Source organism: Crocodylus siamensis, chromosome 1 (assembly GCF_052110815.1).
Source record: "Crocodylus siamensis isolate JL-2025a chromosome 1, ASM5211081v1, whole genome shotgun sequence".
NCBI lineage: Eukaryota > Metazoa > Chordata > Crocodylia > Crocodylidae > Crocodylus > Crocodylus siamensis.
The window spans coordinates 271,374,515-271,391,850 of NC_143395.1; the positions used below are offsets into that span (position 1 = coordinate 271,374,515).

General features: G+C 42.0%; 1 protein-coding gene across 1 annotated transcript in view; it reads right to left on the reverse strand.

The window, feature by feature from the left end:
* The window catches only part of SMS (spermine synthase), an 81,235-nt gene that overhangs the window by 31,696 nt on the left and 32,203 nt on the right, over nucleotides 1–17,336 (reverse strand). The window contains exons 2-4 of the mRNA XM_090062311.1: nucleotides 12,919–13,039; nucleotides 2,363–2,456; nucleotides 713–777 (exon numbers count right to left, since the gene is read on the reverse strand). Of these exons, the coding sequence (XP_089918437.1) occupies nucleotides 713–777; nucleotides 2,363–2,456; nucleotides 12,919–13,039 (280 nt within the window). The remainder of the gene's footprint in view (nucleotides 1–712; nucleotides 778–2,362; nucleotides 2,457–12,918; nucleotides 13,040–17,336) is intronic.

Consider the following 17,336-nt stretch of genomic DNA (forward strand, 5'->3'; position numbering starts at 1 on the left):
AAAAAAAGTTTTACACAAAAGAACTAAGATGAAAAAAATATACAGAATTTTTGCAACTTAACTAGAGATGGCATCTATCAATTCTACAATAAAACTGCCAAAAATATTTGTAGCTATTTGGAAACACACATACACACTCTTTCTGAAAACATTTTATTATAAATGCTTTTAATAAAGCCTAAGAAATGTGAAGCTGAAATTTACCTGAAAACATGTCCCTACCCCATAAATGCCTATTGCATGTTATTAGTGTTGCTCGTGGAAGCAACACAAAAAAACAGCACTAGCAAATCCCATTAGTAGCCATGTAGAACTTGAAATAAGATGTACTAAAGGTAAAATTTTTTCCAAGTGATGTATACATTTTTAAAAACTAGTTAGAGAAGACATTAACTGCCCTACAAATTATTCAAATTGGGGAGGGGAGAGTCCATCAGTCCTTATTGACAAGTTTAAGCATTTTTCATCACTTTTGAAATAAATCAACAGTAAGTCACCTGGGTATGTATAGGTCTACCTCGTTAATATCTGTACCAGCAAGCAAATAAAGATCTGTCTAAATCCTGTATAAATTCAAAGTGATTCTATGGCTTCAAGGAATGAGGCCAGATTTACAATAGTGTAACAAAGCAGAAGTTAGTCCGTTGTCTTCAATAGTATGAAATAATAATGTAGACCAATCTACACGAAAGAGAGCTTGTATAAAACTTACCGCTTCACCCTTTTGATGCTGCCCTGAAACAACTCTTTCATTCTTTCTTCTATTTTGTTCAGTATCTGTAAAAAGTATAAAAAAGGCTGACCATATAGAGACTAGAAAGGTACTTTCCACCCATGAAGCATCATTTAAACTGCTGTGGTAAAGAGAGATGTATTAAACTGTGCCTTTCACTCCTAAGTTACCAACACAGATGCTGTTCTTATGAGGTCAGTGTAAAATATGGTAATGGTTGCTGCCCAGATCCTAGCAAATTATTTATTAAAAAAGATAATTAATTCTCCATGTCAGGGTTAAAAAACAGCAGCATATGGAAATTCTCTCTTCTACTAACAGGATTGTACACCTTTGTTGAAGAAACTACTCACTTCTGTCTATGGCTCTGCCAACCCAGCTCATATCACAAGCAATAGTTCCATAAAGAATGTGCCTGAAATTAGTATGTTCAAGGTATGTTTGAATTATTTGGGGTTTTGTGTGTTGATTTTTAAAGAAATAGCTTTGGGTTAAAGCAATAAATTTCGGTTAACTAAAATGTCAGGCATTCCAAGTACACATGCTATTGAGACAGAACAAAAGCATCAGGAGCTTGGAATTCATCTGACTAGCGGACAACGATTACAACGCACAACCTGTTCCTCCTTGTGTTACTGTGTGAGGGCACCACGGCAAAGTAACCAAGACGTTCAGTTCAGTCACCAATTCAAAACCTATGTTATTGAGGACTTCAAAAAACAGGGATGAAGGACAGATTATGGAACCCACATCTCAAATGACCACGCATTTCGTAAACAAGCATGACCATTTTTCTTCACGTAACTCAATGTGAATCCCAATCTAGGGGCATGTCTACACAAGATGCTTTACTGTGCAGAAGAGCTAATTACTGCATAGTAAGTGTCACTGTTTACAGGTGCTGACTGTTATGGCGCAGTAATTTCCATTACTCAGCAGTTAATTTGCTACCTGTAAATGCAAGTAGCAAATTAACTGCTGAGTAATGAATTACTATGCAGTATGGTACATGTAGATGGCCGACTGGGAGCAAATTTGCTCCCTGTCAGCTGGACAGCAGGGGGCAGGAGAGTGGTTCCTACCCTGGGGAGCTCCCTGTTGTCAAGGCGGGCTCCACCACCATAGCCCAGGAGGGGACAAATGTCCTTCTGCCCCAGCAGGGACTGGAAACAGGTTGGGAGATTGTTCCCAGCCTCAGTTCCACGATGGTAGAGCAGGAGCTGAGAGTGTGTTCCCAGCAAGCTCCCAGCCTGTTCCCAGCCCCTGTTCCGTGATTGCAGAGTGGGGATTGGGAGCTTCCTGCATGGGGAGAATTCCCTACCCAGCCTGGAGCTGGCTGGGACCTGCCCCTGATTGAGACAGTTCCCAGCCAGCCTTGAACTGTGCAGGTAAATCTGCACATGCAGCCTGCAGGTGGCTGGGGACTATCCTACTTCAGGATAGGAAAGGTACAGGAGGAGACAGGGAATGCACACATGACTCCAGCAAAGACTACTCTTCTTAACTCGCATGCCTTAGGTGCACACACATATACCCACAGCAGATTTCCAAAACAATAGATTCAAATCAGCAGCTAGCATTTTTCCTGTACAGTTTTCCAGAGCTAAAATAAAAGAGGTATATAGTTACATGATCAATTTTGTCTCTTCCTTTCATATCATCGTTGTAGCTCTGCAGATCCACTGACACTAATCCATGAGGGTAAATTCTCAGCGTGGCAAAACTGCAAAACCAAAGAAGTATTTGTTATCAATTAGGATTGTGTTTATTAGCAGAACTGGACTCTAGCAGGAGGAAAAACTGAAACTCCATGTTAAAGTCAAAATGCTTGTTTATTTTCGTAACATTTTTTTTTTGCAACAATGTCAACAATTACTTTTCCAATTCTTATTTTTCAAGAAATCACTGCAAAACAAGAGAAGAATTGCAAAGGCATGCCAGAAACTAACAGTAAATGGTAAACAGCAAATGGTACCCTTTATAAGAAAGGGTACTAAACCTCCGAACAGCTATAAAAAGAGCCAGATTTTTAAAGCAAAAACAAACTTCAGGAAACGATTACATTCCCTACCCTTCCAAAGTCAAAAAGCTTATACAATGATCTCAACCAACATTTTCACGTTCAAAGATTAACAGCAATTCAAAAAGAAAAATGTTTTCATGATGTAAGACTGGGCAACTATAATTACTCTCTACATCTATTACAGTAGTGTTTAAGAATCAACCAAGAATGGAGCTCTATTGCACTAGGCACTGTATAAACACAGCAGTAGACAGTAGGCCCGTGCAAAGCTTCAGGTGCTGATTCAATTCAGAGATGATTTGGCCCAGTTTGGTGGCCGAATCTCTGAATCGAATCGGGAGACCAATAAAAAGGTCTGAAGAGATTTGAAGCTCTCTGAATAGATTCAGAAAAGATTCAGAGTTTGGGGATTCAGGCAGTCCCCACTCACCACCGCAGGGAGCTAGACCCAGACTCCATGCCGGTAAGCAGCGGGGAGGGGAACTGAAGGTGGTGGGAGGGGACCATTGGGGGACCCCTACCAGGCTCTGACCCCCACCTGCTCCCCCGGATCCCGCGAGTGCTCCCCCAGCCCCTCCCTATGGCTGCCCTGCCCACCCCAGCTCTTTTAAAAAAAAAAAAAGCCCTGCACTCACCAGCTGCTGTAGCAGTCATCAGGGCTTCTGGGGGGCTCATGGCAGAGCCCCCCCATGCAGCACAGGGCAGTGGGGATTGCCCCCCCCGGCAGGAGCCCATGAATATGGAGGTTTTTGTTTGTTTTTGGTTTTTTAAGAGCCACAGCACTGGGGCCGGGTGGGGCAGCCATGGACAGGGCTGGGAGAACAGGTGTGTGTTGGGGCCTGTTTGACTTGGAAATTCAGCAGCGGTCAAATCTCCAAAATCATATTTGGCCGAATTGATTCAGGACAGTGATTTAAATCACCAAATTGAATCACTGCCCCCAAATCAGCCAAGTCCGAATCCAGAGCAAATACTAGCCATTTCACACAGGCCTAGTAGACAGTCCATGCCTCAAAGAGGTTACATAAGAAAAAAAACACAGGGTTGGGGGGGAGGAGGGGGCAGAAAGAAAACAACAGCACTAGCAGCAAATGTCATGTTAGTTCCATATTTTTCTTGGATGGATTTATTTAGGAAGGAAGAAAAAGAAAAAAAAGGAAGAGAAAAGGGGTCTGATAAAGAAAGGGTTGGTTAAACCAAGTTAAGAGGGACAGGTATGGAATGAAGCCATGGTACATAGCTAGAAGAAAGAAGGGGCAGGAGAGAATGTCCAAGGAAATCTGCATAAAGTTGGCTGGAAAAGTCCCATCTTTGGCAGTCTCTACCATTGCTCCTACTGGCTGGAGTCTCTGGACAATATGCCTGAACACCAAGGAAAAATACTTTCATTTATCTATCATTCAGTTTTTTGTTCCCCCTCTCTTTAAGGAAAAAGAGAAGGAAGGCCTTTAAGAGATGGTTAATGCAAGATCATGCCAGACTCTATTTTGGAAGACAAGGAGTTTGTATACAGCATATCAAATACTTTTCTTTTATAAAATAAATTTCAATAGTATGCAGATTTAGTTTTCCTTCTGCCCCAGATGGTTTCAAAAAGTCTAACTAGTTTCCTTTCCCTTACGGCTAATTAAGAGATATATGAACAATAAATCCCATTAAAACCATGACTTAGCAAAGCCAAGGACCAGTATTCTTCCTTGTACTATCTATAAAATTAATTCTGCATAGCCTATAACTTGTAAATAAGCAGTAATACAAATCTTTCTTTGGAATTGTTCCAGCCAGGATTAGATAGGACCAACTGGTTTTAAAATGCCTAGGATACATTTTTCCTGAAAGCAGGGACTGTAAGCACTCTTACGTTATGCATTAAAAAAAAAAAAAAATAGGAAAGGCAAAAGAAAAAAAGAAAGGAAGGCAGGCTTGTGAGGGTTCCTAAAAAATGTTCTGTCTCAGGATTCACCTATTGTAATGCTTTGCCTATACATACACATAATGAGTACATACACCTACCTTTAACTCTTGGATATTTCTTTAGCTAAGTAGGACAGGAATCCTGAATTCAGCAGAAATATTTAAGCATTTTATACTCCCTTAGTCTACTGTACCTGCACAGCAGATGTAGCTAATTTGTTTTAATTACATAGATGCTTCCCAAATATAATTTCTGAGTCCCTTAAACATCACCAAGTAGCTGGCTGATGATGAACTCTGCTCCTCCTCAAGTGTGTGCAAGTCTTAGTATCTTTGCAAGTTTTGTTACCAGAGAAACTACAGTACCATACACCCCCATTTTACAGAACTACGAATCAGCAAGAACAGGTCAGACTGTTTTTTTTGGTTTTTGAGGGATGTAGCTAGGACCTATCTAAAGAGAAAAAGGAAAAAAAAAAAGCGGCAACTAGACTGCTAAACTAGTTCTGGTATAGTCAAGCCTTCAGTCCATGGGAGATGACTCTCTCTCAGACTGAGAAAAATTTTATATAAAATACAAATAAATTACTTCAGCTAAGTAGCTAGAGCTGGTCAAAAAGTTATAGGCAAATTGACTGATGTGACAAGGAAGAAAAAAAGGCTTTAAAATATCTACCACTTACCCCTTGTTCTTCCCCACATCTTTCCTGACAAGCTCAACTGCCTGCCAACACTGAGAGAGTGTGTGCGCGCGCGCGTCCCTGAAAGTGCCTTCCACATTTCTTGAGCGTTTCTTAAATAGCTCTATACTCAAAAAAAAATTTTAATTAAAAAAAAAAAAAGGTGGCAAACAGAGTAATTCACAGTATAACCCCTCCAGTACGTGAGGAGATTTAGTTATAAAGAAATATGCTTGCTTAAACATGTTACATGTACGTAGGCTTGGCAGGATTCCATTTTTTAAATTGGTAAAGTTTATTAAACATCAATTTCATCTCACACTTGGACTGACAAAAAAGTATTTCCATCTCTAATAATCAAAATTTATAGAACGGGGACATAAATACAACAGCTGATGGACTATGTGACGACAGGGGGAGCAGTCCTACAGAACCATGCTGACTAGTTTGGACTTGTTCCCAGAAACCCCAGGGGATTGGGAACAAAGGAAGAGGAAGTGACAAAGCGGAAGAGGGAGTTATGGGTGAGCGGAGCTGGGACTGATGGCAGCTCTGCTGGTAGCAGTCCTACAGTAGTCCTACATTTGTCGCAGCAGGCAGTCAAATTGTTCTATAGTAATAGTACAATGTCATTAATAAATTATCTGCCCCCCCAATTTCATGCAATCCTGAAAATTTAAATGGATAAGAAATCTAAATAAATGCTTAACAATGAACAAACATTGATACTATCCATCTACTCTAAATTATTAAAAAATATAAATCAAATTCTGCCAAGCCTAGTTTTAGGCTACCTCTGTAGGCTCATACAATGCCTTCAGCCCAAGAGGCAGATACTTCAAGTCACTGGCAATAGTTTCGTTAAAGTCAATGAACTTGTACCAGTCCATAGGTCCAGCTATGCTGTTAAGCAGAAGGCAGATCAGAGTGGTATCTTAGAGACTACATGGTACAGAGTGGTATCAGCTTTATTAGGAGACAGCCTCTACTTCTCTCTCTGGTGTTAAGGGGAAAGTAATATTTTCATTTCACTAGATGGCACTCTCGCACTCTGAACTAAATGCATGTTTCTGCACAGTGCCAAAGACTGCTGCACTATTACAGGTAACATTTTATCATATTATACATATATTGCAAGAATGGGAGTTATTTAACCTCTCTCAGATCAGTTACTCAATTGGGTAAACCCTAACCACAAACTAAATTTCCCCTTTAACCTGAGCTTCCTCTCCTAAGCCATTTATATTAAATCACTGTATTCAAGAGCTGTTAGGTTTCTCCTCCAAATGGGAAAGCATTTCAAAGTTGGATGATATGCTCCCTCTGTATGTACATACACTGTTTATAATATTCTTTAGCATTCTTTCTTTAAAAAAGTAATATGATAAACACATAAGGCTATTTTACGGGAAGTATAAGAATACAGAGCAGACGCACTTCTACACTGATTTGGATTTTATCTGTTTGTTATTTCTAATGTTAAAATAGAATTCTCATGCCAACAGAACACTGGTGTACTCTCCTCTCTTCCTCAAACTGGAACTGGTACAAAGGCCTATAATTCCCTTTTTCGGACCTTTTGAAAACACAAAACTATACTAGTTTAACTAAAGACAGCTTTTAAAAATCTACTTTGCTAAACTGATAGAAGCCCTTGATTGTTATTGTTTTCAAAATGGCTTATTTAACAAAACAGCCAAATCCAAATTAAATGGGATGTTGTTGTGATCCACTTCAGCTAAAGTTCATCCTTTCTTCTCTGACAAGTTTTTTCTCCTAACAATTTTCCTTCGTAGCTAACCAGCTTTGCTTATCTTAGCCACTTAACATCTAGTGAAAATATTTTTCACAGTTTCCAGGGGAAATTGGAGAGATGTCCTGTGCAGGTGGTATGCGTGCCAAAACAGCAAGAGGTAGCTCAGGCTGCAGGTCAACTTGGGAGAGGTTGCTATTAAAAGCTGCCTTGTTACCTTAAAAAGCTAGGATTATCCGAGTAGGCTTATTTCTTTTATGCCAAGACTACAGAGAAAGAAACAACTTTTTTGCCAGTTCTAGGTTAGATCTACTTTTGAACAGTGAACCAAGCAGAAGATGAGAGGTGACTCAAAGGAGCTAGATATCTCAAGTAAAAAACATCTAACATTAAGTCAGAGACTTGCCAAACCAAATCTAGTCCAATATATTTTAATAAATCAAATCTTGCTGGAGCAAATTGTTCTCTGCATCTAATGATGTCAATGCATTTAATATGCTTTAATAAATGAAATCCTCTCAAATCTCTCCTTAAATATAGGGGATTTATTTATTCTACTTTTACAGATAAGAAAAAATGAAGGCACTGGAAAACATCCAACATTACAAAAGAAGTCACTGGCAAAGGCCACGTACTTATGTTCAGTTTTTACTAGGAGAATTGCCGTTCTGGTAGGAAATAAAAGTGTGCAGAAGTTAAAACTTATTTTTTCCCCTGGAGCTCCAGGAACAACCAGGGTTAAATCATTCCCAGGCGAATTTCTCTTGGGAGACTAAACATCTGCACACCTTCTGCTGGCTTAACTCCTGTGGGAGACCAGGAGGACTGGAGCTGGAGGAAAGACTCCCATCTCTTTCCAGGACTGGGGGACCCTGGTCTGGGGAGAATGCAGAGGGCATCTGCTCTCCTCCTCCCATAGATGGGAGTGAAGGGGAGCAGCCCCAACTGCTCCTCACCTGCTTGTCATACTGGAGGTTTGGGTGCAAGTTAAAAAAAAAGGGAGTGGGGGGAAGAGGAGGGTAGTTTACTGTTCTACTCCCTCTGCTTGGCTCCCTGCTTGCTTCTTCTTGCTCCCACCCCTCCCCAACTCAGCTAAAGGGCCCCTTACCTCCCAACCCCTCCAGCTTCCTCTTGCCCCTCTGCTACTCAGCTGAGCAGTTGGGACAACAATTTAAAAGCTGCCTTCAGTGCAGATTCCTAGCCCCACCAACTTCCCCTTGCCACCCATCTGACACAGAATAACATGAAGTGAAACAAGGCAGGTTGCTGTGCTTCTGCAGAAATCTCACAGAGCCCTGCCATAGCAACTGAGTGCTCCTGCCCCACTCCCCGAGGGCAGGCTGTCAATTAATGGACTCCCTTAAGAGCAGGAGTGGCCCAGGGAGCAGCCTTCTTGTGCCTCATGGCTAGAGCACATAAGAACTGCATTTGCTGGGTCAGACCATAGGTCCATCTTGTCCAGCGTCCTGCATCACAATGGCACAGAGCAAATGCTGAAAAGGAGAGCAAACTGGGTATGACCAGAGTTTTTTCCACTTCCAGCATGCCTGGTCTAGGAAAGGTCTCCAGCCACAGGGCTGGGGGAACATCTGTACAGTCCATCTCCTGAGCTATCTTTCTACAAAAAGAAATTTCCAGTTTGTTCATTCCCACCTCTACAGGCAATGATTCAATTGGTTCAAGGGAGCGATGTCCTGCCTTGCTATTGACTGCGAATGGCCGTTTCATCCATGTTTGTGTTGACAACTGGATGAGTGATGTTTTACAGTTGAACCCTCCTCAATTAGGTCCTTGGTCACGGTAAACCATGAATTCAACGGACCAGGTAAAAGTTGCCAAAATGTGACTTTTGGTAGCCTAACTTCAGACAAAACAGAACATGGATCAGTTGTTCTGGTAATGACAACAGGAAAGTGTGCCTTAATCCCCAAATCAACTCCAATTCATTTAACAGCTGCAGCTTACCAAATGACAAGGTCTTTGTCAGAGACAAAATTTTGCCAACAGCAGTAGTAATGGACTAAATTCATTACAACTGTAGCGTATGCAAGGTCATCTTTCCAGAGTCTGTATGGTAGAGCTAGCAGTATATTTGTATGTTTTCCCATTTGTTTTTCCAGACTAAGTATTTTAACAAACTACAGCTTTATACCTGTAGTCATAACTTGGCCCAGCTTTTCTTATCTAGTTATGAACAGTATAAAATGAAGTAGTAGCACTTCCCAAACCAAGGTCTTCTATATTTATCTTTCACATTAGAACTGGCTACTCACTTCTGCACACTACAGATTGTGTGTGCCTGCTAAGACCCAGCTACCTAAGCAGGAGAGCAGTTTTGCTCATATCTGTAAAGTCAGAGGCATTCAGGCAACACCTTCACTCTGCCCTGAATGTTGTTGCTTATTTTGCTAGCGTATTATTTTTGGAGTTACAAGCTTCCTCCCAAAAGTCATGTGAAGTTTTGTTTGTTATTTGGGAATTTTGGCTACTGCCTATGTAGGAATAAATGCCTGCTGACAAAGACAAAACTACATCCGCATAATAAAATGAAGCACAAAACAGCTGCCTGTAAGTCCAGAGAGATGTCTCTAGTATCATCATCAGAACTTAGAGGATGTCTTCATTGTTGCTGAATGAACATTGCTTGGTATGTACTTTTGATTTCCAAGAAAAATAAATTCAGCCTGAACTGGAGTTCAGGCAACAGTAAAACATCATAGAAAGCAACAAAAAACTAACTTCCTTAGCCTTATAAAGGGTTTTTGAACATGAAAGCTTGCTTAAAATTGTTCTCCAGTTTATTTAAGTTGGTCTAATAAAAGATAACAGATTCACCCAAAGAACCTTGCCTGCAAATGTATCGGGTACTTACAAGCCTAAGTTTGCACTGAGAATCCAGTCCCTTGGCAATTTTCAAAACAGGCTCTCTCATTGCTTGGAAAGGACGTACCACACGTTTGAAATTCCTACTGTCCTGTCACCTAGAAAATTACTCGCCAAAACAGAGCCCTGGCTTGTTGAGGCCTTAAAAAAAAAAAGGAGACTCAACTGCTCTATATCCACAGCTAGTCTTTGTACAAATGACTGTGGTAGAGTTGGCAAGACAAGATCCTTGCAGATCACCTGCCAGTATGATTGCATCTTTAACAGGATTTGCAGTGTTCAGATTTCACAGATGGGCCCTCCCACTCAGGTCACCCAAGTAACTGGCCAGAGGGACATTTGAGACAGAAAGCTTGAACACAGGGGGATCCAATGTGGATCATTACTGGAATCTTATATTCCCGGATGGCATCTTCAGAGTCTTTCCTTAGTGTTACATTCCACAGAGCGCAGGAAAAAAATCTAGAACTAAGTCAAGGAAACTATTCCTTTTACCTTGCAAATTCCAGACTGGAATTGGAAACTACTGTGCTGCTTGAATTTAAAGGAAAATTTCCCATGAGAAAAAAGCCCAACAGAATCTCTTTAATCCTTTGGCTCTAATTCAGTTTTTCATTTTTAACTTTAATTAGCTTTGTCTATATACTATTTGGGGAAGTTAGATTGCCAAGCCAAGCAAAAAATGAAAGAACCAGGAAGTGGAGAATGCACATGCACCAGCTTTTTTTTTTTCAATCCAGTTTTTCAACAGTACAATATAGCAAAAGAAGTGAGGACATGAAGGAGAAATTTGAGGTCAATCCAGTGGAAATTAGTTTCAACTGACAAGGAAGCTAAGCTGGAGAGTAGAAATAAAGTTCAAGTCTCATGTACGAGTGCATTATGCAGCCTGGTGGGGACCTTTTAGACTAGAAACACTAGGTTATTTCTCAGAGGCCCTGCAAGGGCACAGATACTTTTCTAGAGGTCCAAGCTTGCTTCAGACAAAAAAAAAACCAAAACGCTTTCCTGCCCTTGGCAGGAAAAACACAGAGAAAGCTCTTTTCCTCTCTGTTCCTCAGTCTACCGTTCCCTTCACTACTTAAGTATTCAGTACCAAAGGTCTAGCCTACACTTAAGCATTTTACTATCATAATATTTTTATTAAAGGGTATGTTCATTCTTACAGGCAAAACACTCAAAAATAAATACCACTATGTTGGCAAAAAGTCTCTTATTCCCCTTCCTATCCAGGTAGCTGCACAACTTCAACCATACTGAGAAAACCTTTTTGTTTAGAGAAGGCCTTCATGTTTCTAAATATTGGACCAATAAGTAAAGCGGCACTGCTTTTTTTTAATGGGAGGTAAAGTTAGAAAAAGTGCGGAGATTCTTTTTTTTAACTTGTTCAGCAGAGAGGAGTCTACAAAAAGGGGAACTGAAGTCTTGTAAACCTCTACACAGCGAAGTTCAGACAGTATTTCTTCTAATGGCAAATTCATGGTCTTTCCTATGCAGAAGTAATTTTATATTCCTGCAGAATGTAGTTATTAATATGGATTAATAAAAGGCTTGTTGCTTACACCAATGCAATTTCACACTAGCATACTTAACCTTGCTTAAAAAAGGAGTCACACTAAAGAATACCTCGTATGGCCAAAGACAATGTTTTCACACTGTACAGATAGTAACTTGGTACAGTGCAACTGGCTCTGTATAGCTTTGCAGGTGAGAGCGCAGTGAGGGCAGACCCAAATGTCACACTAACCGATACAAAGCATAAAACCCTACTCAAACTCCTCAGATTTTTCTTTTGCTCATCCTTGGGAACAGAAATTAACAGATTCTCAGGTACATATGAAGTGCAGTAAAGCTCATTTAACAGGTTCTATGAAATGTTGAATAACCCAATTATATATACAACCCTGCAAAATCATTTTCTGTATCATAAAACAGATGAAAATAAGTTTTGTTTGGTCGCTCATCTCAATTAGCATTGTTTACATGAACATATGGTCCCCACTCACACCATAAGCAACCATTTTTGTGCAGTCAATTTTTAAGTGACCATACTTGCAAAGAACCAATCAAGTTTTTCAAGAAGCCAAAACAAAGGCAATAAAGGGGAAGAAATACCTTAATTACTATAACTATTATTGTAAAAATGATGCAATTTTCTAAAGTTGGATTAGATGTATTCAACTAAATATTACTTTTGGAAAACTTTGAGATTCTGAGGCCATAACAGCAGTGATATATAAACAAAGGGTTTGAAATACAACTCACCCAAAATACATATGGAGAACTTTCGATTCTGCAGAATCTAAGTGGTTATTTAGAAGTATCTATCTGGCTGAATAATTAAGCTGATATCTGAAAAGTTAAGGAATCTGAGGCAGACTGTCCTAGATCTTTAGACATGACTCTCCTGTCCTTGCTGCCGAGACATTGTGTATAGCAGAATGAAAGCAGACCAAAATGGTTCTGTTCAGGAGGTGAACTGAATCTTGTCTAGTTCTTTGTCACCAAGGACCCTTCCCATTGGGCGAAAAACATATACGCACACAAACCTAGATGGAAGTAGGTTACCAAGAAATTCACAGGAACCAAGATGCTTGGCAAAGAGAAAGTGAAATAGGAAAATATACTTTGTAAGAAGTACATTAAGTATTGTAGGGATCAGGACAGGAAGGAGTTAAAAGTGGTGGGAGTACAGGGGAACAGGGGAACCACAGGAAACTAACTGATCTAGAAAAGAAAAGAAAATTAAAGAGAGGAGAAAAAGGTGGTAAAACAAAAGAATGATTGAGGAATATAGTCATACAATTTAACACCTTAAAAGGGGGAGTGGGTACATTTTAGATGCAATATTTAATTGTAGCAGTCTAACGCAGTACCCAACTGTCTTACACTAATCAGAACATAGTTTCTGGAGTACAAATATCCAACTTACCTGCCATTTTTGTTGGTGTAAGTTGCTAGGTAACCATGATCTTCCCAACTGTGAATTGTTTCTGTCATTCTCTGCTGTTGAAAAATGGGCTGTAGACCTTTAAGAATGGCATTGCAATCAGCTGAAATATCAAAGAGGGAAATACATAATCAGCTGAGATATTCTCACATAATTTCCTCCATCTGCTTCTTTAATACAAGGTTGGGTTTTTTTTAAAAGCAGTTGTATAGTTCTTCATAGCAACCTGAATTACTATATATACCATGTACCACATCTTCCCCCATTCCTCTCATTGGAACAACAACACTTGAGTTTGCAACTGTACACACCATATGAAGGCAAAAACAAAAAAATGTAAATCTTTATGCATCATATCCCCTTATGATATGTTCCAGGACTAAGAAATTCTACTATAGGAGATTATTTGATCAGGTTGTTTCCTACTGTGCTAAATATCAACATATAAAGGGAGATTTGTTTAGTTTTTCAGGATTACCATTATTCCTTTACTTCTAACAGAAGAACTCAGTCTTCTTTACGTGTACTCATAAGCAACTAAAATAGTAAGGATGGCCATAATGACTACTACATTGAAATAACTGGATATTTAGTCATCTACGACTTTTGACATTCTTTTAACATTTTCTGATACAGCAGGATGGGCACAGGCAAATTTTTCACCTGTTCCTTCTTGGTTCAACAACAGGTTTTTTTTAAAGAGGGAAACCTGAGTTGCCAAAAGGATAAGACAGCTCTAACTTGGGTGTGTAAAGAACAAGGAAAGAAAAATCAATACATGCATTTTCTTCTCCTCTCAAAATTAGTCCATACTTTTCACTCCTCTTTTCCACCCAGTGACTGTAGAAACTGGGAGAACGTCTGTTCACCAGAGCACCCCAAGGGAAGACAAGATCCAGCAGTCACAAACTTCTGGAAAGTTTTAGGCTGGACATAAGAAAAAATTTCTTTACCATCCAAGTCCCCAGGGCCTGGAACAGACTCCCCACAGAAGTGGTGCAAGCACTTACTCTGGACACTTAAGAAACACTTGGATGCCTATCTTGCTGGGATCATTTGAACCCAGGTGACTTCCTACTCCTTGGGCAGGGGGCTGGACCCAATGATCTTGCAAGGTACTTTCAGCCCTAATGTCTATGAAATCTATTAAAATCAGTCTGTAGATCTATGTTAAGACAACAGTTTCCTACCATTCAGGTCTCAACCAAGCACTGACCTCCATGTGCCATGCAGATGTTGGGTTGCCTGCCACTCAGAACAAAGGAAATTAAGGTTCCCGTAGACAAAAAATACAAAATACAATGGAAAGTCTTATGGCCAATTTCCTCAGAAGTTGTCATTTATTTATATAATTGCCTTAGCCCCCCCCCCAAAATGAAGGACTAGAGTCATTATTACCTTAAATAAATGCGAGGGAGGGACATTATTCTCTGCCAACTGTAATCAAGTTATTTCTATCCGATATGTATTACCCATATTCTGTTATACCAGTGATTCTGGTAAACTTACATTTTGGTTAGTTTTGTCCTGATTTGCATGTGATGGAACTTAAGGTGCTAGTCAGACACAGGTAATTTTCTTTAAAACAACCCTTTGAGAGAATCAGCAGGTGTAGCTGCTTTATATATATAAGCAAGCAGATCCTCTAAACCAGCTATCACATGACAAGACAAGGCATAACCTGGATTAACAGCCTTTATACAGGGGGAAAGTGACTGACACAGTTACAGTAAAATTATTCCACTATGGTTATACCAATAAAAATCCCCCCCCCAATTATTTTTTTTAATTAAAAAAGAGTATCAGCTCATGTCCGAATAAATTTAGGCTGGGACAAGTCAATTTCCCATGCCCCTGCACACCAAGTAAGCCCTATGAATCCAGAATCTTTGCCTGCAGGTATGAAGATCAGTAGTTCCACAACTCCCAAACTTCCCTGCCCCATGCATCATCATCTTAAAAACAATCTGTCAAGTGAATGGATGGAACCTCAAGCTCACATACCTCAGTAATACATTTTGCGAACCCTTGCACTTGCCAACCCAACCCTATTATTTAGGACACACATATACAGAAGTTACATGCTGACGATTATCCATAAAAATTACCAGAGAGGCCAAAATATGTAAGAGGAACAAAACTCTCATTCTTCTGGATAGAATCAAAGAATGATCTTATTTCATCAGCTTTTCTCTGGACAAATTAAAGCTGGGAAGACAGAGCTTCCAAATCTAATATTAGATGAACATTATCCAATGAAGCAAGAGATAACATTTATCTCCCACTTCACATTCTTTAATTTCCTATGCTGCAATTTATGCTTAATTAGAGGTTCTGTTGGACAGCACAGAATATTTTAATTGCTGATAAGGCAACAATTAGTTTGTTGCTTTGTCAGCTGGGGCAGGGATAAGCTGCCCAACCAGGATGGGGGAGAGGGGCTCGGGACTTGGGGAGTGGGGCGGGTGCTGCCACCCCCAGACAGGACAGGGGGTGCAGGATGAGGGCATGGTGGCATTGGGAGCAAGGGCTGCTGCTTGCCCCCCTTCCACCCAGAGTGAGCTGCGCCTGCATTGATTTCCACCCCCCACCCCCAGATGATCAAGCAGCAGCAGGGCATAGCCCCCACTCCCAGCACTGCTGCACCCATATCCTGCACCCCAGCTGGGCAGCTTATCCCAGCCCCTCCCTCCCCCCTGCCCCTTCCCTCTCCCCACCACAACCAACTTACCAGCTATGGCTGAATCTCTGAAACAGCACTGAATTTTTCCAAATCAATTTAGAGGCTTCTGATTCTATTTGGACGTTTTAATTGGTCTCCCAATTTAATTATTTGGAGATTCAGCTGCCGAATAGGGCCAAACCTCCTCCAAATCGAATCATATGTACATGTATATAGTTTCCTTTTCCAGTCCCACAATACTTTCAGGTGAAGGTATAATTCAAACACTATTATGAAAGAAGGCTTTATGCAAGGATAGGTAACCACTGGCATGCATGCCAATTAGTGGCACGCGGAGACATTTTCCCCGGCACTTCAGGAAGCGTATGAGAAAATTGTTTTAAAAATATATTTTTTAATTTGCTGCTCAGAGCTCTCCAGAGCAGCCAAACGTGCCAGTGCCATGGCAGGCACCAGGGGTGGAGTCAGAAAAACACAGGGAAGGACAGTCCAAGTTCTGCTGCCCCCACGCCATGCCTAGAGTTGCCAACTATGCAACCCTGAAGCTATTCTGGGAGATTTTTTTTCCCCAACATGACATAATCTTAACTAAACAGCTAATGTAATGTAAATCTCCAAGACTGCTTTCAGTAGTTAACAGGAGATGGATGCTGATTCTGGTAGACTTCCAGCCAATCCGGAAGGGTTGACAACCCTAGCCATGCCCCGCAGCCTGACCCAGCCCAGCCCAGCCCATGGACGGGAGCTGGGGGTGGGCAAAGCCAGGACCAGAGCCAGGGCCAGGCAGGCACTGCAGAGGGCCGCTGCGCTGGAGGCTCCCAATGGGTGGGCAAAGCCCTGCACCTGGCCTGGGCTCAGGTAAACAGATGCCCCACATCCCACCCAGGAGGGCAGCATGGGGGGTGCTGAGCACCAGGCCTGGGTGTCTGGGGCAGGATCTGGACAGCACAGGGAGAAGCAGATGTGGGGCAGGCAGTGTGGGAAGGCCAGCCCAACCAGGCCCTTGGGAAGGTGGCAGCTGAAGCAGAGTTGGGGCCGGGTTAGAAGCAAGGCCCTGTGGGCTCAGGCACCCAGCGGCACCCAAAGTGCCCAGCTTGCATAGTTCAATAAGGATTGGGTGCAGCCACCCTGCCCATGAGGGGACACTGCCTGGCCAGGGCAGGACACCAAGCTCATGGGGCTCTACCTGCCTGTATGCTGGGCACAGCCTCAGTGGGGTAGACCCACCCCTGGTGCAGGGGCCTGGCCACGGGAGCCTCTCCAGGCTCCAAGAACAGCTGCCGTGGCTACCTCAGCATTGCACACCCACAGCTCCCCTCCAGGGACCAGGGCTGGGGCAGGCACTGTGCAGGGCTGCTGCACTGCACACTCCCAGCCAGCTCAGGTCTGAGCACCAACTGTGTTAGCTGTTCCTAGGGCACCAGGGTGGCTTTGCCCCATTCACACTGTGCCTGGCATGCAGGGAGACCGAGCCCAGAGTCAGAAGCCCCCCAAGCACGGCATCCTGCCCTGGCCAGGCAGCATCCCCTCGCAGGCAGGGTGGCTCCAGCCCATCCCTGTGGAGCTGCGTGGGCCAGACCCCACCTTGAGTACCACTGGGCACCCCTGCCCACCCACCACAGTCCATGTCTGCAGAGCCCCAGGGCAGCCCCCACTTCTCACCCAGCCCCTGCTCTCCTCCGGTGCCTCTTCCACCACCGTGCCTGCTTCTCCCTGC